Source organism: Onychomys torridus, chromosome 3, assembly GCF_903995425.1.
Source record: "Onychomys torridus chromosome 3, mOncTor1.1, whole genome shotgun sequence".
Lineage (NCBI taxonomy): Eukaryota > Metazoa > Chordata > Mammalia > Rodentia > Cricetidae > Onychomys > Onychomys torridus.
The window spans coordinates 24,690,894-24,715,538 of NC_050445.1; the positions used below are offsets into that span (position 1 = coordinate 24,690,894).

Sequence of the window (24,645 nt, forward strand, 5' to 3'; positions counted from 1 at the left end):
GCAGTCACATGTACTCATCATCATACCACAATATAGGGCATTATATTGTAATTATTTTTGAGTATCCTAAGTCTCAGGAGTTCACATTAAGGGCTGGCTATCTCTTTGAGCCAGTAATGGTGAATGGCTCAAAGACCATTCTGGATTTTTGGAGTATAATATGCTGCCAATGTCTGTTAGAATTTTCTCTCCCATCTTAGAGAATTGTGCATCATATGCCTTGCTTTGGGAGTTTGCAAAAGTCTACAATCTCATTTCACTGGCCTGAAATTTAATATGGAATTGAAGAAAAATCAGAATCTCTTCCTAAATAAATTTCATGAAAGCTCTGTGTAATCTTTGCAATTGCCAGAGAGGGATCTGAGTATACAAAGGATACCCTTATATGGAGAACAGAGGAAGGTCAGCAGTGGCTGATAAGCCTTCCCCAAATATAAGCCAGGGAGACTGGGCAGTGGTACATTTACCCAGCCTAGGACACTAAGTTAGGTGAGTTCACATGTCGCTTCTTTCTGTGAACTTAAACTTTGAGATTTTACTTTCTTGATTTTTCCTTAAAAATATTAACTATCCATTGTTTAACTCAAAGATAGACTATTTTTAAAAAATATTTTTTTTAAATTTTATTTTATGTATCTGAGTGTTTGCCTACACATATGTGTATATATACAGTTTATGTGTCTTCTACCTATAGAGGTGAGAAAGGAACATCCCCTGGAACTGGAATTAGAGAGAGTTGTAAGCTGTCATGTAGGTGCTGGGAACTGAACCCAGGTCCTCTGTAAGAGCAGCAAGTGCTCTTAACTGCTGAGTCATATCTCTAGCTCTCAAAGACAGACTTTTAAGAAATTATTGTGTCAGAGTTTCCATAGCATATGTTTTGGTTAACAGGCCCAATAAGATTTAACTTCTTAGAAGGTGTGATAAGAATCCAGCACCAGAGCAACAAACCATCCAGGGAACTATTATTCTCCACATACAGAAAAGCCATCTTCATGAAACATAAACGTGACACAGTTACCTGTCATGTTGCAATAAACCTTCAGAGGCCCCAGAGGTCCACTGCCATCAGGATCTATCCAGTAGTAATTTGATGTCTGGCCAAGGTGTTTATATGCTTCGCAGGAGGGCTCGTAGATGGCTGGAATGAAATATCCCACATGAGTATAGCTGAAAACAAATACCTCCCCAGCTTAAAGCCCCAGTCACACAGCCAGTGCTGGCAAGCTGCTGTGTAGATCAGCGCTTCTTTTTAGAATGGACATTCCTTCTCTCTGAACTTAAATTCCTGACTTAGCTTTTTCTCTATAAGCATTCCTGACCCCAAAAGCTACATATATGACTTTATAGTTAGCAAAAGGATAGACCTCACCAGTAAATTATTAAAAACACATGTAATATATGTTTTTATTGGAGCCCAATACCCTTTAATTCATAGTCATTTGCAGCCATCATCTTCTTACTATAAGGTACTTTTTTTTGAAAGATTATAACTAATTTAACTATCAACTAAGATAAAGGAGATTTCTCTCTCAATTTTTGTATCACTAATATAAATTTCCTATAAATCGTATGTGATTTATAATCTTCTTGTGCCTTGGGCAAAAGGAAAGCTCCTTTCCTGATTAAGTTTGTTACAGGTGCTTTAATTACATCAAATCTAGATTGTGTAAAAACTTACATTTGCATAATTAAATTATAGGTTCTTTTCCATTGTTTTCTTTTTCCTTTCCATGTCTGTGACATATTTTCTTCTTCTTGAAGAGGCTACACTTGTTTTCAGAAGTACAAAATGGACATTTACATATCTCCTTGGTTGTGTGACTCTCAAAAATGCTATTAAGTAAAGTTTATTTCCTCCAGCAGCTTCAAACTGAGATTCATGAGGACTATGAATCATCTTGGAACAGAACAAGGAGACATTCTTGATGAAGATCTGTTTATCTGGCACATCACCCAGACAGACTTTACAAAGTGCTCTTCCACAGTGCTCCTAGGATTTGCTATGTGTTAAATTAGGAAATAGGGAATCTGCATCTTTCATCCTCTACCAAGTTTTTCTGCCCCCCTTCAGCTGCCCATGGTGCCTCTACCCAAGGATGAGAGATATTCTGCTCTCTTTTGTTATACCAATGTCACCACACTCAGTCAAATGCTTCTATAATTCTTTGACTGACTTGTCCCTTCTTCCTTCCCTTCCATCTGCAAAGAATGAAGGCAAAGAGTCTCTGCCATGTGTCACACTGTACACCTGTCTATGCAAATCTAGCTGGACAAGACCTTTGCATCAGGATTTGGTTGTTGATTATGTGGGTATTGCTCATGCTTCAAATGCTATTGGAAGAGGATGTGGCTAGAAAAATAAGCAGAACCCATTAATCTTTGCCTTAGGGTAACAATTAATAGGTCCACTTTCAATCTCTTAAGTGTCTACACAATAAACTACATGTTTTCTCTAATTGTGGATGTCATGCTAAGTAAAATGCTGTAATAAAAGGCCAGGAAAATGTTTTTTAAATGTTCAGTAGGAAGATGCCATGCTTAGATGTAGGCTTCCAAATGAAAACTCCATGTAGTCAATGGTAGAGTGTAGGGACGACTAGGCTGTAGTCAATGGTAGAGTGTAGGGACGATTAGGCTGTAGTCAATGGTAGAGTGTAGGGATGACTAGGCTGTAGTCAATGGTAGATTGTAGGGATGACTAGGCTGTAGTCAATGGTAGATTGTAGGGATGACTAGGCTGTAGTAAATGGTAGATTGTAGGGATGACTAGGCTGTAGTAAATGGTAGATTGTAGGGATGACTAGGCTGTAGTCAATGGTAGATTGTAGGGATGACTAGGCTGTAGTCAATGGTAGATTGTAGGGATGACTAGGCTGTAGTCAATGGTAGAGTGTAGGGATGACTAGGCTGTAGTCAATGGTAGAGTGTAGGGATGACTAGGCTGTAGTCAATGGTAGAGTGTAGGGATGACTAGGCTGTAGTCAATGGTAGAGTGTAGGGATGACTAGGCTGTTACTGCTTTTGGCTGGTTGAAAGATGACTGGTAGCTCAACTAAAGAAACGTGGCCAATGAGAACGTTGGCCAGACTGAGGGCACCAGTTCTAAGGTCCAGATGACATGGAGGTCATTTGAGTAGGAGTGAGTGGGAATAACTGCCAATGAAGGGTGATCTCAGAAAACATACTAGGCACATTACTAATGACAGCATCTCCCCAAGTTAAAATTTGAAAAACCCTTATTTTTCAAAATTTCACACATGTATGAAATGGATTATCATATCTATGCTCCATTTATTCCAACCAACTCCCTCCATGTTTTCACTCAACACCCTTTTCCCAACTTTATGTATTCTTTTTTGTTTGTTTGTTTTATTGTTTTTTTTTTTTGTTTTTGTTTTTTTGTAACCCATTAAATCCAGTTAGAGTTGTCCAAATATGCATGGGTGTTAGGATTCTCACTGGAGCATGGAAAAGCTCCCAGTGGCCATGTCCCCAATAAGAAATGATTCTATGGTGGGACACCTTACACAGGCTTGATGTGAGGGGAGGGGCTAGGACCTGCCTCAACTGAATGTACCAGGCTTTGCTGACTCCCCATGGGAGGCCCTACCTTTTGGAGGAGGGGGTGGGAGGTGGGTTTCAGGGGAGTGGAGGAGGAATGAGAGGGGGATCTATGGTTGGTATGTAAAATAAATACAAAATTTCTTAATAAGGAAAAATGCTGCCCCAGAAATGAACCACACCATTAGTTTCCCAGGAAGGGGTAGGACCTAGAAATCTTCTACCTCATGTATGTGAGATATTTTCTGGCTTAATCTTTTGAAGGTAACCAGGAAACCATGGCTGCTGTATAATTGTGGCTGTGCTTCCTGCTTGCTCTCTCTGCTTCCTGTTTACAGTTGAAATGGGACCTCTCAGCTTCCTTTTCCTGTCACCATTTCTTCTTCATTATTATGAACATATAGCCGTCTAGAACCACAAATAAGTACTTTCAGTCATGGTATTTTATCACAGCAATAAAAAGTGACTAATACAGGCTGGACTGAGTCAGCTGGAGGTAGGGAGTGGGTTGTGGATATGACTGAGATAACATTGTATACGTGCATGCAATTTTTTAAAGAATGAACACATGTGTTGTGCTTTCCTTGGTTGAATAAAAAAGAGGAGTCATGCTAGAGCTAATCTGGAAGCGTCTTCCATACTGTCTAGCTTTCATAGTATCGACAGTTTTACAGACAGTTGGCTGGAGAGCTAGCCGTGGTCCTTCCCAACCTTGGACCTTGCGTACTGTAATCCCAGCTTTTCAGACAGATGTCCCCACTGGTATAGTAGTGGTACAAGTGTGGGGATTAACAACTTCTTTCTGATTAGATCTGAGGTCTTTTGTGAAAGACACTAAAGTATTATAGACCAGCCAGAGGCAATGTCTAGGTAGGCAATACGCCTTAGGAGTGAATCTACTAGTTTTGTTTTGCTAAATGGGCACACTGTCAACCTGCCTAATATTTTTGTTTGTACCCATAGACTAGTCTTGCCTCAGCCTTTATCAAAGAACCTTCTTTTTACAATGAATGGTCATTAATGAAGAATCCATGGCTGGTTAAGATACTGGAAAAATGTAACTTGAACAATGTTCCTTAAACAGTGTTCAGGTTTAAATAGGACACCTGCATCAGCACCCCCCCCCCCAACCTCCCGCAAAGGCTCAGGGAATACTGCAGTAAAAATAACAAAGAACAGATGAGCCAATGTAAGAACATAAGAAAATAGGGATGGAGGCCATAAAACACTGTCTTTATGAGCATGGCGTGACCTTGGCACTAATGAGCTCACAGCAGTTGCAGTTGCCTTCATGGAGGCTTCACATGATAGAGCCCATAAACATCCAGTGACACATAGGGGCGGGCTCATGTCAGTTAAAGGTTTCAGGGAGAAATCGTTGTCTTCAGTGATGTCACTGGTGAGCGACTCACTCTCCAGTAGAGAGTTCCATGCCCACGCCTAGGCAGACAGCCTTAGTTAAACATAGTGGATCACAGAGCAAAAACACCCGAAAAACCAAACAAACCAAACAAACAAAAAACCACCCCCAAAACAACAAAGTATGATTGGGGACTAGGTGGGATGGGGAGGTCTCCATGGCAGTGGGAAGAAGATAATTGAAGGTTCAATATCCTCAAATATCCTCAAGCCTGCTTCTCAAGCTACACAGTGTCTCAAGTTGAATTCTCAGCTTGGGGAGAAATAGTAAGGAATATGGATCTGAAGTCAAACAGACTTAGATAAACACACACACACACACACACACACACACACACACATGCACGCACGCACGCACGCACACACAAACGCATGTACTGAGAGACGGAGGGAGGGAGGGAGAGAGAGAGAGAGAGAGAGAGAGAGAGAGAGAGAGAGAAAGAGAGAGAGAGAGAGAGAGAGACTGAGAGAGGATTATCTGACCCCATTTAGCCATGCCTGCAAAGAGATTACTAGATATGTTATAGTGGTCTCATAAGGACTGGAATAAAAATCCCATCTACCATTGTCTGATGAACGGCAAGCTTTTAATGGGTAGTACTACACGCACAATTTATATTAATTATTAACCTATAGATTGTTTCCTGTCACTCAAATTCTTCCTTCTTAAGGAGAGTCTCCCTAGTGAACATGTATATTTTTGTAATAACCCAGAACACTAATACCTGCTTGCAGTTGCCTCAGAAATTGATCAGCTTCTTTCTTTAAAAATGCATTTTATGTAAATGCCTTTCGTAAAGGGGTATGATTGGAAAATGTTGTTTCCTCTATTTTAGGATGTTTATATATAAAAACATCCTAAAAAACAAAACAAAACCCAAAAAACATAAAAGGAACTGAACTTAAAATCTACTTATTCTTTGCTCTAATTTTATATTGATAAGGGAGTGTTAGGTGGCTTATCAGAAGCACATGGCTATTAAAACATCAGTACATGATAATTAATATGAAAAACTGATAATCCTATTTCTAGGTAAGTATATAGGCATTTTAACCATGGAAACCATGGATTTAGAACTTTGCCCATTCAATGTACTAGAAGTAAATGTTGAAGACTTTGGAAGTGGGAAATTCTGGTAATCAAGAAGCCCTTCTGTTTTGGTTGGTTGGTTGGTTGGTTGGGTTTTGTTTTGTTTTGTTTTATTTTGGTTTATGTTTTGTTTTGTTTCTGAACCCTAATAATTATTCTGTTTGACTTTACAGACAACAGACAACAGACTGATATTGACTCATCAACACACACAGTCCTTTGCAAACTCGCATGTGTGAAAATCACAGAGAGCTGATTGCATGGGAAGGATCTGACCTCACTGCAAGGAGCCTGTCTGGGCAGAGAATTTGCAGCTGTAAGAGGCTCCAAAGTGAACTGGCACTGTAGGTCTTCTGACTGCATCCTGAGAAGCATAGGTCTAATCTTGAGACTATTAGAACTCAGGAAGTATGGTCTGGCTTTTCATTTGTACTTGAATAAAGCAAATCAAATGTAGGTCAATGGCAGGCAATATAATAGAATTTAAATACAGTGAGGTTGAGGTGGGGTACCTTATACTCTTCCAGGTAATGAAGAGGCATGGAACACAAAGCTAAAATTAAAACATATCATGCTAAATATATTTTTGTATGACTGCCCTGAAAAAAAAAAATTGGAAGGAAATATTGTGGCTGTTTTTGGGCAACAAGATTAAAGGTGATTTTATAACTTTTCTGCCTTTCCCAAATTATTTTGTAATATGTATCTGTAAGTTTATGAATATGTAGTTGTGGCATAGACCTATCTGTGCGTGTATGTGGGGCACATGTGCACTTACATGTGCACTAGGAGGTCAGAAATATAACATCAAATGTCTTTATTTATTTGTTTATTTATTTATTTGCCAGGATCTCTCACTGAAATTGGAGTTTGTCAGTGCAGCTAGACTAGTTTTCGCTAACCTCCAGGGATCTTCCTGTCTTCAAGTCCCCGCCCTGGAATTCCAGCCATGTGGAACCACTATATTTAGTCTTATACATGGATTCTGGGATCTGAACTCAAGCCCTCATGGTGTGCAACAGGCATACAACCTGCTGAGCCATCTCCCCAGGCCCCATGCATCTGGTTTTATTTTTATTTTTTTCATTTAAAAATACACTTTAACAATGTGTCTCTGGATTCATGATACTGAGATAAAATTTCCAACAGCTGTGATGTAGTAAACTCTTCTTTAATTTTATAATCTCCATAAGTAATTAAGGCATTTTCATTCAAACCTTTCTGTAATTTTCTCCTGGAACCTCTCCTTAATCTTTAATTTTCTCAAGGATACATAAAAATAATAATACTTCCTTAATGTGGGAGTGAAATGAAACCATACCCTCTATAAACTAAAAAAACATGTGCAGAGTTAGATTATGCCAAGAATAAGCAAATGTGAATATTTAGGTGATGAGTCTCAGCCAGTGAGCCCTGTGCCAGGTCCAGTCCCAGCTGGATCAGGTGACTTTTGCTGATCAAACTGCAAGAGACAACAGAGAATGGGACTAAGGAAGCAGCCACTGCAAGAAAAGCAGCAGCCAACGAAGGCATCACCAGTAATCGATGCTGCAAGTAGACTTGCTGAGGAACAGGAAGGTAATGGGGCTGATGGCAAAACAAATAGACTCATCAAGTCTATCGATCTATCGGGAAAGTAATTTTTCTCTGTTGTAACTCCAAGTGCCAAATAAGCAGTCTCATATTATTTCATATATTCATAAATAAATCTCAGTTGTTCAGAAAACCGACTATTAAGCACATCAGCTGGAATTTTATGGCATGGGGGAAACCTGAGAGACACATTTCCTAAAGATCGTATTCATTTTTATAGAACAATGGATGTTATAGAAAACTTGCTGTAACATCATATCACATATAGTGGACAATGATGAAGAGATTGCTCATTAGTTTCCAATAGCTTATATAACAGATGGCCACTTACTGACTTGATGTTAAACTAATTTATTATCTTTAGTACTAGAGATAATAGTACAGCTAATAATAATGATGTGTTCCTGGTCACAGGATTGCAATGATATCCATTGGGCTACATTGGGGATACTGGCAGGACTCTTCTGGGTGTTCTAGGGAAAGATCTATCTCCTTGTTTTTTTCCAGTTTCCAGAGGCTGGGAACACTCCTTGGTACATTATTTCTATTATCATTAACACTGGTTGTCATCTTAACAAGATACAGAATCACCTTGGAGACAGCCTCAGGCATACCTATGAGTAATTGTGTAGATTATTTTAGCTTCCAGGTATGTCCCCCATAGGCCCATATGTTTAACACTGTCTAGATGAGGTTAATTAAAGTGGAAAGACCCACTTCAACTGCAGGTGGCACCATAGCATAGGGGACGATTCTAGACTGTTGAAAGAGGAGAAAGGGGTTGCTGTGCATAGGATTCATCCCTCTATTTTCTGACTGCAGACACAGTGTGACCAGCTGACTTGAGCTCTGTTTACCATTATAGACTGTAATCTCCAACTGGAAGCTAAAGCAAATACTTTAAATACTTCCTCCCTTCAATTTGCTTCCTAGCAAATGTTTTGTCACAGCAATAGGTCATGTAACTACTACAGTCCCTTTCCTGGTCTTCTCAGCCATTGTCTCCTGGTAGAACTACTCCCATGATGCCTCATGCCAAGTCTCTCTTTTACTGTCTCACCTCTTTCTCCTGGAGCCCGGTTATAATGTTAAGTCCTACTCAGAAAACCAAGGGAGGGGTTGAGAAAGCCCCTCATGAAACTTCTTGGACATCAGAGGTGATTTAGTCATCAGTTCCACAGACCAAAACATAGTCATCTTGTAGGAGAGGGCGTTGTTCTTTCAGCCACACTTGCTATGTTTTGAGCATGAAGTGTCTTCCATAAGCTCAAGTTTTTAAATGCTTGATCACCAGCCCATAGACTTGTTTTGGGGAGGTCATAGAACTTTTAGGACTAACTGGATGAAATGGGTCACTGGGGATAAGTCTTAGGATTTTTACTCTGGCCCTTTAAGAGGCCAGATCTCTCCTACTTTATGTGTCTGCCATAGCCATGTGTTGCTCCTATTTCTCTTTCTTCTCCATTCTGGGGAACTGACACTCTCACAAACCTTCAGCCACAATAAACACTACTCTACTAAATTTATTTTTTAAGGCGTTTGGTCTTGGCAATAAAAAAAAAAAGGTAATTAACACAACCATATAATATAATATAATGATGACATTTGAAGAACAACTTTTACTAAGCAACCAACATGTTTTCAGTGAAAGAAAATTCCCCAAAATATTAAGTAGAACAATAAAGAAACATATATGAACAAAGTTTAAATTCCATAAGGGACTGGAAGTTATAGCCATCTGTAGAACCCTGAACAAGCACATCCTTTGTTCCTTCAGCCTAGCCAAGGACCAGCAGGGAGAACAGCTGTTAAGGCCTCCAATGTGGCAAGAGCCTGAGCTAGATTGCCGTATCAATGAGGATACAGCAAAAGAGTTGTGACCAAAGAAGTTCAGCAGGCCCAATGTTGTAGGCAGTGCAACATCAATTAGCAAAGAATTAGACTAAGGATGGAGAGGGGGCCCAAAAGATCAAGGACAGCTGATCTACCACTGGGACAAATGAACTAAACAGGCTCTGGCCCCTTCATTCAGTGGCTGAGCTTGTGATGCACTTTCTTCCTGTTACTGCTTTGAAAATCATGCAGATCAGGTCATTGAAAGAAGACATGGATTAAAATTGTTAAGAAATTAAGCATGAGTCTAGAGTATACCCAGCCATACAGGTTTGCTGTAGAATACTATAAAGCAAGATTTCCTGGTTGTAAATATTAGGGTATAACCCACTTCTGAAAAGATTTGATAGAACACTAGAATACTGGTGAAAAAAATGAAACAAGTTGCTTATAGGACATGACAATTTGGATCTCCATGGTCTGTGAATTCTCTTACTTTCCCACTGTTTGATGTCAGAGTGGTCCATGCTTACTATGAACATACACAGTGCTCTAGGGATCTGGTTCAAAGGTTCTGAAAAGAGAGATTTACATTATTCCTACATGAATAAAGAATTTTCACATAAAATGTGAGCACTAGAAAGCCATTCACATGGGAAATTTCAGAGTGGGTGATGTCAAAGTTCTTTGGTCCCTGGGGTCCTTCTTTTTCTAACTTATTTCAATCACTAAGAACTATAGGATATTTATTTGCATTTCAAAATGAAGTTTCTCTATTAGAAGAAGATATTTCTTTCTCACATTTGGTTAGAGAAACCAGCTTTCACAGAGCCTAATTATTCTTGTGATGGTAACTATTGAGGTTTGTGCACAGCCAAGATGGAAATCAAGAAAAAAAAGCAATCACCTTGAGACCTCACTCCATGCAAACTCTCTAATTCTAGGACCATGCAATTATTTTTAATTAGCACAATGTGAGCTTCACAATAGCTAAGTCCCCATTAACACTTCAATATTAACCTCATATGTTCTCTGTCTCTTTAGATCTTGTTTTAAGCCTTGAATGATGCCTTGGGTAAACTACATTATTTCCCCCAAGAGCTATTTTCTCATTATTGGTACACAGCTGAAGATGATGGTAGAGAGTGTGGGTTCATACACATACATTGTGCATGCTAATATTACATTATGATCTTTCCATGAATATAATTTCTGTATGAGACACTACTCATGTTAGCTTTCTAATGGATCTATTCCCCCACCCATGTCTCAGATGGAGGGTATAATTTGAGGGAAGATAAAAGAGAAAGACAAAATTTTGATTTTCTATTAGAAGAACAATTGCTTATAATTATCTTACTTAATAAGTCCTTCAGAAATTATTTTTGAAACCAAAGCAAAATCCACTTTTGTTATTCCACTGCTTTTCTTCCTTTCCACACATGCTATCTGACTTCTGCCTTTTGCTTGAAGGGCCCAAGCCCATCCTTTATCTATAGTGGCCCCAAAATATTGCTTTATGGAAAGCAACAATCCATATCTGTATGATAATGATTACAAAAGAGAATTTCTGTCTCTGTCACTGTGGCTACTATCTTTCTTGGTAACATTAATATCTATCCCTTCTTGGTATTGTTCTAGCTTTACCCCACTAAGCACTGACTTGTCCTCTATTTCATGATCAAACCTGAGCAAATCTGGTTGTTTTGTTTACTGTTATTGTTAGGACACAGAAGATTTAGAAGTGTGGAAGAAACCTACAAAACCCAATGATACTATGACAAACGCATGCTTCCTTGATTATCACAAGAGACTCAGAGAATTTCATCACTTGCAAAGGTATTACAAAGCTTGCCTATACTGTCACCTTGCTCCATAAACTAAACATCCTTTTCCCATCTTATGCCTTCTCACTCTTATTCCCATTGTCAGTAGGTCCCTATGGTGTGGCCAAGAATTGTAACTCAAAATAGGTCAGCACTTGTATGTACTTCCTTTGGTATAACTCTGTAGGAAATACTTCCTCCCCCTTTCTTTTTGATAATTGATTTATCAAAAATCTATTAGTGGGGTATTCTTTCATTGTACTGGGAAGAGAAATAAATAAATTTGTCATGGACTCTAGATAGCCTATGGGATAGACATGCTGAGAAGAATAGTGTAAGATTTGCTAAATGTTATAAACAGATATAAACAAAACACTCAGAAATTTCAGGTGAAGGATCTGTTGTCTTGATATAGGACATACTAGAAAGAAAAGGCTTTTATGTGTGAAATCACTGTGAGCTAAATATTAAATGATGAACAAGAGTTTGTCTCAAGTACTCTCAACATGCTAGGCATCACCACTGTCTTAGGCTTCTTCAAAGATGCTGGGCATTACCACTCTTATGCATCCTCAAGGTTGCTGGGCATCACCACTGTCTCATGTACCTTCAGAGGTGCCAGGTATCACCACTATCTCATTTTCAAGCATGCCACAGGCATCTACTCCTGGCTTTTACTAAGTCATCATTCTCTGTGGTTTTACAATCACGGTCACTGTTGGCCACCATCCCTCAATGAAACTTATCTTTTTTCATACTTCCTGTGTTTCCTACTTGATTTTCTTTTGCCTCGGATGTCCTTTCTTGTGACTCATGCTGCCACTTTTGTTTCAGGGAGAGATAAATAGCTATTCTTTGAAGTATTGTCCTCAAGGCTCTCTTTGCCATTTGCTCAGGACAATTAGTTCACTTGTCTGTGACTACTCACCTAGGAGAAGGTAGTACCAGGACTTGTACATTACTTGTATTAAACACCATAAAGATTGTCCACTCCAATATCACTGAGGAAGATGAAATTTAGTTATTATTATTGGAGGATGGTATAGAGTGAGGTATGAGAAATTGAGTTTTGACAAAACAGATTTTTAAACATTTATCTATGTATATGTTCATTTGTGTGGAGGAAAGAAAATGGGATGGGGAAATTATTCTGCAGTTTTTAATCTAACAAAAATGCAGTCAATTTAATTTAAAAAACAAGCCTATTTCTGATTAAAAACTGCTAATTTCCAATGCAAATTTCAGCCATTTTGAAAAATTATCTGGATGATTCAAATAATAAAAAATTATAACTATATTTGAATTCTAATTCATGACATTAAAGTGTTCTACCATAATATATCCAATTTAATGAATGAGGCAGTACAACTAATTTTAAATGTCAAAGCCTTCGAATTCAATAGCAAATAAATTATTAAAATTAGTGACCATTAGAACAATGTGGAACAGGATGTTTCCCACAGCAGACAGGGCTATGTCTGAACTGCTATTCAATGGAAAAAAACCAAAGGGAAAGTCAAATGGCCTCCTCCCCAATATGGGCTGCAGAGAAGAGTAACACCATGGGAAGATCCCACTAAGCATCACAATTCCTATTCTCTGTCCTTATTCTATAATTTCCTGGCTCTGCAGGTCAGGATTATTGGATACTTTTCCATGTAAGGTGTAGGTGTTCAAGTGGGTAATATTCAAGTTTCACATTGTCTGAGTTTATACAGTGTTTCAAATGACTATACCTGAAGAATCTTTGATTAGCTTTTACTGTGCCTTATCTATTATCTAAGCTTTGATATAATGATTAAGTTATGATTCATCTGCCTAGAACTTATAGAGGCCTTATGAATGCTGTCATAGCCGCTGTGAATTTATATGTGTAACTGTAATGTTACACCCTGAAATTATGGCTTTGTTGAAGTTAACCATGGGTAATGGGAGAAGAAGAATTAGTTTTCTTTAAATATGTAACCCTGGTAGGTCAAAATGCTCTGATGGATGGCCATACACTCAATAGTGTATAGGAAGCATTAACCATCCTGGTTCAGTTTTAAAAAACAATGAAGATGCAAGGTTGAGTGGGAATGGATGAGGACAGGTGCATCCAGGAAGAAATGGGGTAAGAAGATAAATATAATCTAAAAAAAGTATATGGAATTTTTAAAGAATTAATAAAATATGTATAAAAAGATATGATTGGTGACTTTGGAGTCTTTTCCCAAGTTTAAATTAAGGCTCAAATATAAATAATCCTGTTAGCAGAGAATATTCACCAATGGACTAAAACTGGGAAAATTTGGAGAAAGTCAAAAGTGTGTTTGAAACAATGGCTATGACCTAGTCATGTTACATTCACATGACAGTGGAACCTCTAAGAAAAAAAGAAAGGAATTTCCATACTGGCAGAGGCACATGCTGTGGGTCATGATTAGGAAATACAAGTTGGGTTACCTCACCCAGGATGACTTTTTATAGATCCATCCATTTGCCTGCAAACCTCATGATGTCATTGTTTTTCTCTGCTGAGTAGTACTATGTTGTGTATATGTACCACATTTTCTTCTTTATCCATTCTTCAGTTGAAGGGCATCTAGGTTGTTTCTAGGTTCTGACTATTACAAACAATGCTGATATGAACATAGCTGAGCAAATGCCCTTGTGATATGATTGAGCATTCCTTGGGTATATGCCCAAGAGTGGTATAGCTGGGTCTTGGGGGAGATGGATTCCCAATTTTCTAAGGAAGTGCCATATTGATTTCCAAAGTGGCTGTACAAGCTTGCATTCCCACCAACAATGGAGGAGAGTTCCCCTTGCTCCATATCCTCTCCAGCATAAGCTGTCCTCTGTGTTTTTGATCTTAGCCATTCTGACAGGTGTAAGGTGGTATATCAGAGTCGTTTTGATTTGCATTTCCTGGATAATTAGGGATGTTGAGCAATTCCTTAAATGTCTTTCAGCCATTTGAACTTCCTCTGTGGAGAATTCTCTGTTTAGTTCCATAACCCATTTCTTAATTGGACTGTTGGGCATTTTGATGTCTAATTTCTTGAGTTCTTTATATATTCTGGATATCAGCCCTCTATCAGATGTGGGGTTGGTGAAGACCTTTCCCATTCTGTAGGTTGTAGCTTTGTCTTGTTGACGGTGTCCTTTGCTCTACAAAAGCGTCTCAGTTTCAACAGGTCCCATTGATTGATTGTTTCTCTCAGTGTCTGTGCTACTGGTGTTATATTTAGAAAGTGATCTCTGGTGCCAATGCATTCAAGAGTACTTCCTACTTTCTCTTCTATCAGGTTCAGAGTAACTGGAGTTATGTTGAGGTCTTTGATCCACTTGAACTTAAGTTTTGTGCATGGTGACAGATATGGATCTATTTGTAGCCTTCTACACGTTGATATCCAGTTATGCCAGTACCATTTGTTGAAAATGCTTTCTTTTTTCCATTGTGCAGTTTGGGCTTCTTTGTCAAAAATTACATGTACATAGGTGTGTGGGTTAATGTCAGGGTCTTCAATTCGATTCCATTGGTCCACATGTTGGTTTTTATGCCAGTACCAAGCTGTTTTTATTATGGTAGCTCTATAGTAGAGCTTGAGGACAGGGATCGCGATGCCTCCAGAGGTTGTTTTATTGTAAAGGGTTCTTTTGGCTATCCTGGGTTTTTTGTTTTTTCCATGTGAAGTTGAGTATTATTCTTTCCAGGCTTGTGAAGAATTGTGTTGGTATTTTGATGGGGATTGCATTGAATCTGTAGATTGCTTTTGGTAAGATCGCCATTTTTACTACGTTAATCCTGCCTATACATGAGCATGGGAGATCTTTCCATTTTCTGACATCTTCCTCAATCTCTTTTTTCAGGGACTTAAAGTTCTTGTCATATAGGTCCTTCACTTGCTTATTTAGAGTAACCTCAAGGTATTTTATATCATTTGTGGCTATTGTAAAGGGTGATATATTTCTGGTATCCTTCTCAGCCTATTTGTCTATTGTATATAGGAGGGCTACTTATTTTTTTGAGTTGATCTTGTATCCTGCTATGTTGCTCAAGGTGTTTATAAGCTGTATCAGTTCCTTGGTTGAATTTTTGGGGTCACTCATGTATACTATCATATCATCTGCAAATAGGGAATGCTAGAGAGGCCCCCAAAAATCCAGAATGATACTTCCACTGTAGACTACTGGCAATGGTCAAGAGAAAGTCTGAACTAACCTAGTCTGGTGATCAGGTGGACAAACATGCTAACTATTGTGCTAGAACTCTCATCCAATAAATGATGGAAGTGGATACAGAGATCCTCGGCCAGGCCCCAGATGGAGCTCCAGGAGTCTAATTGGCAAGAAAGAGAAGGGATTGTATGCGAGAGAATTGTTGAGACCAAGATTGGAAAAGCATAGGGACAAATAGCCAAACTAATGGAAACACATAAATTATGAACCAAAAGCTGTGAAGCCCCCAACTGGATCAGACCTTCTGGATAATTGACACAATTGAATAGCTTGAATTGTTTGGGAGACACACAGGCAGTGAGACTGGGACCTGTCCTTAGTGCATGATCTGGGTATTTGGAACCTGGGGCTTATGTGGGGACACTTTGCTCAGCCTGGAAGGAAGGTTCTGGACTTTCCTGTACTGAATCTACAAGGTTGAGCTGAATCCCCAGGAGAATCTTTGCCCTGGAGGAAATGGGAATGGGGGGACAGGCTGGGGGTGAAAGCAGGGGCAGGGGCGGGAGGGTGGAGGACAGGGGAACCCATGGCTGATGTGTAAAATTAAACACAAATATCCATATAAAAAATAAAATTTGAAATTAAAAAAAAGAACACACACACACACACACACACACACACACACACACACACACAGGAAATACAAGTTGTGGGTATGAAGAGCATATCTGGAGTCCAGGAAAATAAGTATAATAGATGTTTATGCTTCTGTGTTTGCCATTAATGGGAAAGGAAAATTGGAGATCTGTGGCTTGTCAGGCACATACTGATCAACGACCTGAATCACCTGGAGGTGAAATCAAACACCACAGACACAACTAGTTGTAATACTGGCTGGGGATGAATTTGTGGAAAGTTGGGTCATACTAAATCAATACAAACTATTGATTTGGATTCAGCTACCTCAATGTATAGTGTCTTTTACTCCACAAATACTTTGTACTGACTCTATGTAGATAATGCTGGAAACTGCCTTTAATGTGGCTTTATTACAAAACTGACTTGATGGAAGTCATATGTTTTGTATGTACTAGAGATCTCTTATGTTCCAAAATACATTCTTTTGGTCACACTATTTATTATTCTTTGGTTTGTTATTATAGCCAATTCCTCCTTGGATTGAACCATATTCTCACAGATACAGCACCTTTCATGCTGTCTTTGCTTTTGTCTCAGGGTTCATTAATGTTGGGTATAGAGCCCTCTCTAGCAAACTAACCTCTTGCACATGGATGACAGAAATGAAACAAACACAATGCTTCTGGAACTACCGCATAATATATAAGAATTAATTGCATCAGTGTGACTCTTGGGCAGAATGATCACAGTGCTTCACGATGCTCCTCAAATTTCCCATGGGACTGAGTACCAACTGCTCAGTCCAATCAGTGGTGGCCATAGTCTTCTTGATAATGCATCTTTGTATGGGATGCTTCTTTTCTAAATAATTTTCTCTGAAGATTGTGCTACCAAACAATGAAACCAATGTTCCAAAAGACTTATTAATCCAGCTGGCCAGCCTGTGGGGGAAGCCCATACCCCAACAGGTACCCCATCATTGCAAGAACAATGATTTCATGCAGTACCAATGCCTACTGTATCACCTGTCTTTTGTAGGGTTATTCACCTCCAAATAATCTAATCGTGACCTGAACAAATCCTTCATTTACAAAAAATAAAAATAAAAAGAGCAGCACAAAAAGGAGAAAAAATATGTAAAGAAAAGAACCTCTACTTAAAAAGATGAAGTATATGACAGGTTAGGAAGCAGTCTTGAATCATAAATGAAAATTTAGATAATTAGACTATTGTAGTGTTTGGCAGTAGCCATTGTGCTGGGGAGTTATAATTAGGTATCACTGTGGTGTTAAGGCAGTTTTGGAAATTAAATTATCAGCAGAATTGCATTCTGCACTCAGCTTCTCACTCTTAGAATGTCAAAGCCTGAGTGGACCTGAGCTACCTGATGTTCGAGAAAGGCTCTGTAAGAGAAGGCATGCTGCTTGGTCACAGGCATGTCTATTATCAGAGCCAAGATGGTGTCACCCTGCTTGAGTTTTCTAATACCCAATTGGTAGCTGGATGATTTCAGTTAAGTCTCTGCTCACTAAATGAAATAGTATGTTTAAGACAGCTAAAAGACTCTGTTGCTTTACCCTCAGTGAACAGAGAAAGGCCAAACTCATTTCAATTATTAAATATAAGAAGAGTAGAAAAATATTCTTTTAAACAGTTCCATGCATTCCAAGAGCAACTAGAACTATATTGAGTGTAACCAAAGTTTTTTGAATAATTCATGCTCTGCTCAGCTTACCTTACAGAATACAATTGAAAATTGGCCATATTGATTTCTTGCCCAATAAATGGTGAGACCTCATTTATCTGACGTCATATGGGAATGAACTGTTCATAGGACCATAGAATTTCCGAGCCTGAGAAGACCTTGGAGATGATCTAGTCTAGCTCCCTCATTGTAAATAATTATAATAGTTACAACAACAACAACAGCTGTTTGAGCTCTCCCCGTGCTTCATATTCCATTCACCGTGTTTTGCAAGCACTGTGCCATCTGGTTTTCAGAGTAATCCTATGAGGTAGATACTTCTCTTTCCATTTTACAGTGAAGGAAAATGAGGTTTAGGGAGATAAAAGAAACAGAAGGCTACATAACCTCAAAGCCACACAACAGCCTTGGAGTTGAGCTCAAAGATCTGCTCTAAGCAACTGCATTATTCTGAGTCACAGATATCCTCTGGCTCACTCCTTCCAAGTTTCTTACTAAGCATCTATGGCCAGACTAGACTCCAATCCTCTGCTTATAGAGCTGTTTGTATAATCAGACCCTTTACATAAATGCACTGTTTTCCTTTCTGTAAACACTGAAACTTATTTTTATTTAAGCTTTTTAATGAAAATTAACACTGAAGTTAAGGCATTAAATATAATGCCATTTATTGTTGACTCAAGCTTCACAGTCACCTACATCAATCATTGGATTATGCTTCAAAGCACCATACTCTCTACAGAGGACCCTGGAAAATTAACTTTTCAAATATCCTTCTATAACTGTTAAGTCCTTCCTATGTTGTCCCCTGGGATATCACCCAGCAATTGTACAAATTGTAACAGTATGTATTTTTGTCCTAATGCATAGAATATAAATTGTTGTTTATATCTGTGACAGATTTGAACCAATACAGACAAGGATTTTCAAAATTGAATGTTTTAATTATTTTAAATGAGCTATAGATAGAATAGAGTTGGTAGATATATCCATTTTCTAACAAAGTAGAGGTGGCCAGAGGGAGGAATACCGTGTAAGAATGTGACTGGCTGCAAGAACGAGAGTGTCACGTTCTGGAGCATGGGACTCTTAAGTATCACCCAGAGAGTTAAGATTTAAAAATAAGCATCTATTGAGCAAATACAATCAGAATCAACAAGAGATCAAATTTGCAAGTAATTGGCCAACTTGTGCTTTTAAAAACTTGACGTTGATTTATCTGCCAGGATCATGGGGAGGAATTTAAAGACGCAGAAAGCATCAACTTCATTCTTGTGATGCGAGGGCAAGAACAATCAACCTTGAAGTCCCCTCCTTGCCTCTAAGTTGTCATTTTGAGACCATGCTAGGATTTCCCCCTGAAATGTCATCTATGATATACATGCAAATCATTAAAAACAAACTTTTTGGACTCATAGCAGCAGAAATTATGGAAATATGTTCAAGGACCCTTTTATTAGCCAACTCCCATGGTATGCCCATAGATTTAGATTCTATGAGGAAAAGTGAACACATTTAAAAGCAGCCCTTCCTGTCAGCCTGTTTTTTACATAGAAACAGCCACAGAAAGGTTTAAAATATACATATACATAAACAACTTCGTTAGTATAGGGGTATGCAAATGGATTCCCAGACCCTTGGAAAACCATAACCATATTATGAAAGATATGCATGTATCTGTTAAAATGTTTAAAGTGCTTAATTTTGTTTTTAGTTGAATGAAAACTCAAAAGGTTCTATGTCACCACCTTGTAAAGAAATGGCTAACCCAAACCAAACTAGTGGGAACTCATGAACTTTAGAACAGTAGCTGAGGAGTGTCCATGGGACTGGGCTAGGCCCTCTGCATAATTGAGATGGTTGTGTAGCTTGATCTGCTGAAGGTGCTCCCTGGCAGTAGGATCAGCATCCATCCCTGGTGAATGAGCTGGCTTTTTGGAGCCCACTACCTATGGTGAGACACCTTGAACAGCCTTGATGCAGGGGGAGGGGCTTGGACTTGCCTCAGTTGAATGTATCAGACTCTGCTGATTCCCCATGGGAGGCCTTAACTTGCTGGACGAAAGGATGTGGGGAGTGGATTTAGGGGATGGCCCAAGGGACAGGAGGAGGGAAGCGAGGGGGATCTGTGGTTGATCCGTTAAATGAATAAAAAAAAAAATCCTTAATAAAAATTAAAAATAAAAGGTTGTATTATATTACATTAAAAAGTTGTATATTACTCATGCAATCTTGTTATCAATAGTTGAAATAATAAAGACTATCATTGAAATAAAAAAATGGTTAACCATATTGGATTTGCACTGGAGATTTCTTTTCTTTTTTTGTTTTGTTTTGTTTTGTTTTGAGACAGGATTTTTCTGTGTAGCTTTGCACCTTTCCTGAAACTTGCTCAGTAACCCAGGTTGGCATCGAACGCACAGAGATCCACCTGCCTCTGCCTCCCAAGTGCTGGGATTACAGGTGTGCGCCACCACTGCCTGGCTTTTTTTTAAAAATATATGTTTATTACTGTATACAAATCTATGTGCATGTGAATGCAGGTGCTTATATAGGCCAGAAGTCATCAGATCCTCTGGAGCTGGAGTTGCAAGTAGTTGTGAGATGCCCAACTGAATTCCTGTCCTCTGCAAGAATAGCAAGTGCTCTTATGAGATAAGCCATCTCCTCAGCCCCTGCTCTAAGAATTTCTCTAAGGAGAAGTTAATTTGATTACACACATGATGTAAACAAAATATTTTCAGTGTAAACATAGTGCTGACTACTGTCCAGTGGAACATACTACCTTGCATGTGGTTGTTGGGAAATCTGTCTCTGCATGTTATTATTAGATTTACACTAGAAATTTATTTTTAAATATTCTTTTAATACTGTTCACATATACATCTATGAGCATGTGAGTGCAGGTGCCCATGGTATCTGTAAGAGGCCATCAGCTACCTTGGAGCTGGAATTACATTATGTACTTGAAGAACAAGTAAATGTAGGAAAAATTGCCTGACTTTATATAGAAGAAGAACACAGAGACTGACTATTCAGTCAGTCTCTGAAATGCTGACTTGAAAATTAAGTTTTAGTGTAATATGATAAAATGTATAAGCTATGATGATTAAAGCCAGTGTAGATGGCCTTGGTCCAGGCTTCTTGAGTCACATAAAGTCTCAGACTTTACATGGCTATCTCTTCCCCTGCTAGCATTAGTATATGTGGATTTTCTTTTCTTTGTCCCGAGTACTTATTCCCCTCTGTAAGAAGAGTTGTGATCAGGGTACCAAGGCAGTCTCTTGATGTGTGAAATGGGGAGATAAAAGATGTCAGATCTCTTTCTCTGGGCAAAGCTGCCTTCAAGTCTGCTGCTGTATATAGCTGTTGATCAGAGAGATGACAGAGGGTCAATATTAATCTGTCCTTGCTGTCTGCAACCTACTGTGGTAGCTCAGACTTCTGTCTCTGCCATTTCCCACCCACAGATGGCTGTTTAGGGCTAAGTGGGGAAGAAAGGTCTACACAGGGATACAAAGGACTGGAGCGAGTTAAGATATTTCATGGAAAAAATTCACCTTCATTAGGCACTTATAAGATTAAAACTTTAGGGGAAGACATTCATCCACAGCGAGAACACCAAAGAAATTGGAAAATGATTTAATAGCAGCCATACTGGATTTGAGGAAGCTTTTGTTCTTTTCCCCTTTAGAAATTCTAGAATATTAAAATAGGAAGCTATCTTAGTCTTGCGAATAGTTCTGTCTGGCTCCTCATTTTATAGGTGGGAAATGAAAGCCTGAAGGCGATGGCAGGTGGCATGCAGACGGCCACTCATTCACCCCAAATGCAATTTCAGGTAAAGTTAGATTCCAACTCTGTTTCCAATGATAAGTAATTTTCCATTGAGACTTTAATCACTACTTCTTAACCCAGTTGGCTGTGACACAGCTGCTAGCCACCTGTTGTCATCCATCCATTACCATGATGTGTTTTGGTCTATTTACCTCTGGATGTTTGGTAAAAATCAGACAACAAATGAATGTGGGAAACTGAGAGGGGACACGAAGTGGTTCAAGTCAGGTACTAGACTTTGGCTCCTTTTTTTTTCCCACTGGGACTTCTGTCACTGAACTGTCTCTTGAGTTTAAGTGAGAAAGGGGAAACCCATGTCTGGTATATTGTTCTGACATGCTCATAAATTCACTTTATTGTGAGAAAGGAGAGCCATGGAGAGGCACTTGATACATTGCAAGGCGAGGACAGCAGGAATGAACTCTTAATACACATGCACTTCACCTTGGTTATGAGTGTCAGAGAGCATTATTGCTGTTGTCACAGGCAAGTTCTGTACCCACCTGGAGGCCAGTTGACCTTAAACCTTAAAAGTCCAGTCCACTGTTAGATTGTGTTTCCTAGAAATCGCAGTAAAGCTTCACCCATGATACTTTAACAATATGGCTCGTAAAGAAGACCTGAAGAAGCACAACATCAATTACATGCTAACATGGAATCTCATGGGGTCCTACCCATCGACAAAGAACTACTAAGAATGAAAGAATGCTGAGAGCTGGAGAAATGGTATTCTCAAGTGATGTATTCCCAACTGGCTATTCAATAACCAATATCAAGCCCAAGCAACATTAAATGAACTGGACATATCTTTTATTTTCATCTAAAATGATAATATATATGCATATATATATAATAAAAAGAAGACAAAAAGGGGGTACCTTGGAGATACTTAAGAAAAGGGGAAAATGAAAATGATATAATTAAATCTTAATTTAAAAATGTAATAATAAAACGTCTAGTCTTGGAAACAAAGGTTGCTTTGAAGTGGCAGGGGATAGCCTCTGTGTTCCATCATTTTCTTTGGACTCGTCTGAAGTGTCAGTCACTTTACCAAGCCATCAGCCCCAAGTCTGTTTGTCCTTCAGAGCAGTGAGGCAGCCTGGGTACTTCTGGATCTTTTCCTTGTCCCTGCAGGAAAGCCAGAAGGAATTGAGCTTTGTCTTCTTAATAAGCAAAGTTCAATGGAATATTGGCAACTGACTCCAAAGATCAAATTAATATTCAATCTCAGGGATAATACCAGGACTTCTTATTCTGAACAAGACTAGTATTTTGGGCTGGAGAGGTTTCTAATGTAGGGCTGCTCTGGGCTCTGGTAAGATATTTATGAGTCATACTGACTTCTATCTTGTAGTAGTCAATGGCAACCCACTAGGTGGCAATGATCAGTTCTCTAGATGTTTTCAAATTCTTTGAGGGGGTCAAAATCATATCATAATATTGAAGTGACAGTAGTAATACAATGTCTGAAATCCAGTGTAGCATCTACATTGACAGGGATCTGTCTAATTCTTTACCCCAAACCCTAAAAGCAAGTTCTGACTCCTTTGAACCATGCAGTGAGCTGGTCAACTTCATAGTTATGTCACTCAGTTCTCTGAAACTCTAATGCTTTACCTATACATGGTGATATAAGTGAAACTGTATAATGCCAAGTCTCATGGCTTTGGAAAACTAGACACTTAGAGTGTACTTCATGAGTCTGAAGTAAATATTAGCAACCATTGTGACTATGTTTACAACTCATCCTAGTGGCTTAGTAGTGTCCCATGCTCTGTGGCCTCTGAAGGAATGGGAAAGGGATAAACATTTAAAAATGTGTTCATAATGGTTTCAGCATGCAATGTAAAGCATTACCTCCATTTTGACTTGGAAAGCTGCTTTAAAAGATTCAGTTTGGATTATAAATCTGCTGCTTTATTCCTATTTATGAATCTCACATGAACACATACAGAGTTCTTGGCCATTCAGTATTAATTCATGCTCATTTCCCTGGAAATTTATTCTAGAAAGAATTTACATTGAGCCATCATATCTATGAGCATTATCAAAATTGAACACTATGTAAACACATTTAGATTATGAAAAGATGCCCACTATTTCTAACAGTTGAAGTAGGAATAAAGCCAGTCTATGATGAATATTTATATTATATTAATTTACATATATGTATATATACATATATATATATATATATTTAAAGATGTATTTGTTTTTATTTTATGTGTATGAGTGTCTTGCCTTCATATATGTATGTGCATCACATGTGTGCAGTACCCATAGAGACCAGAAAAGGAATCCTCTGGAACTAGAGTTATAGATGGTTGTGAGGTGTCATATGAGCTGAATCCTGGTCCTCTGCAATAATGCCAAGTGCTCTTAACCACTGAGCCATCTCTGTAGCCTCCATTACATTTTTTTTTTTTTTGAGACAGGGTTTCTCTGTAGCTTTAGAGCCTGTCCTGGACTAGCTCTATAGACTAGGCTGGTCTCAAACTCACAAAGATCCACCTGCCTCTGCCTCCTGAGTGCTGGGATTACAGCCGTGTGCCACCACTTCCAGGCGCCCCCATTACATTTTAAGATTCATATGGAAATAACACAAGGTTCCCAAATTCAAACCTGATTCTAGCTCTGACTTTACCATGATAACCCCCATGATATTGGAGAAACTATTCAAATTCTTTCACCCTATGTTTCCTCATCAGTAAAACAGAAGTGATAACCATGCCCCTCCAGCATTATAATGAACAGCAAAATGATTGGTATGTGACAAATTGCTTCAGGAAGCCTACCTCTCTACACCACTTAGTAAAGTATTGTTCTGGGCTTTGTCACTGAGCCACCACCTCCCATTAACAGTATTAATACACCTGATGTACTGAATAACACTCCAGACCTTGTTAAATAAATAGCCCAACACTAATAATTAGAGAGGCAGCTACACTCTGATCAAGCAGGGACCTCATCACCCC

The 24,645-nt window shown here is 38.8% G+C and overlaps 1 protein-coding gene across 1 annotated transcript in view; it reads right to left on the bottom strand.

Annotated features, from left to right (window-relative positions):
* Cntnap2 (contactin associated protein 2) overlaps positions 1-24,645 on the bottom strand; it is a 2,080,708-nt gene that overhangs the window by 794,365 nt on the left and 1,261,698 nt on the right. Inside the window, exon 12 of the mRNA XM_036182111.1 lies at positions 1,022-1,141. Coding sequence (XP_036038004.1) covers positions 1,022-1,141 — 120 coding nt within the window. The remainder of the gene's footprint in view (positions 1-1,021; positions 1,142-24,645) is intronic.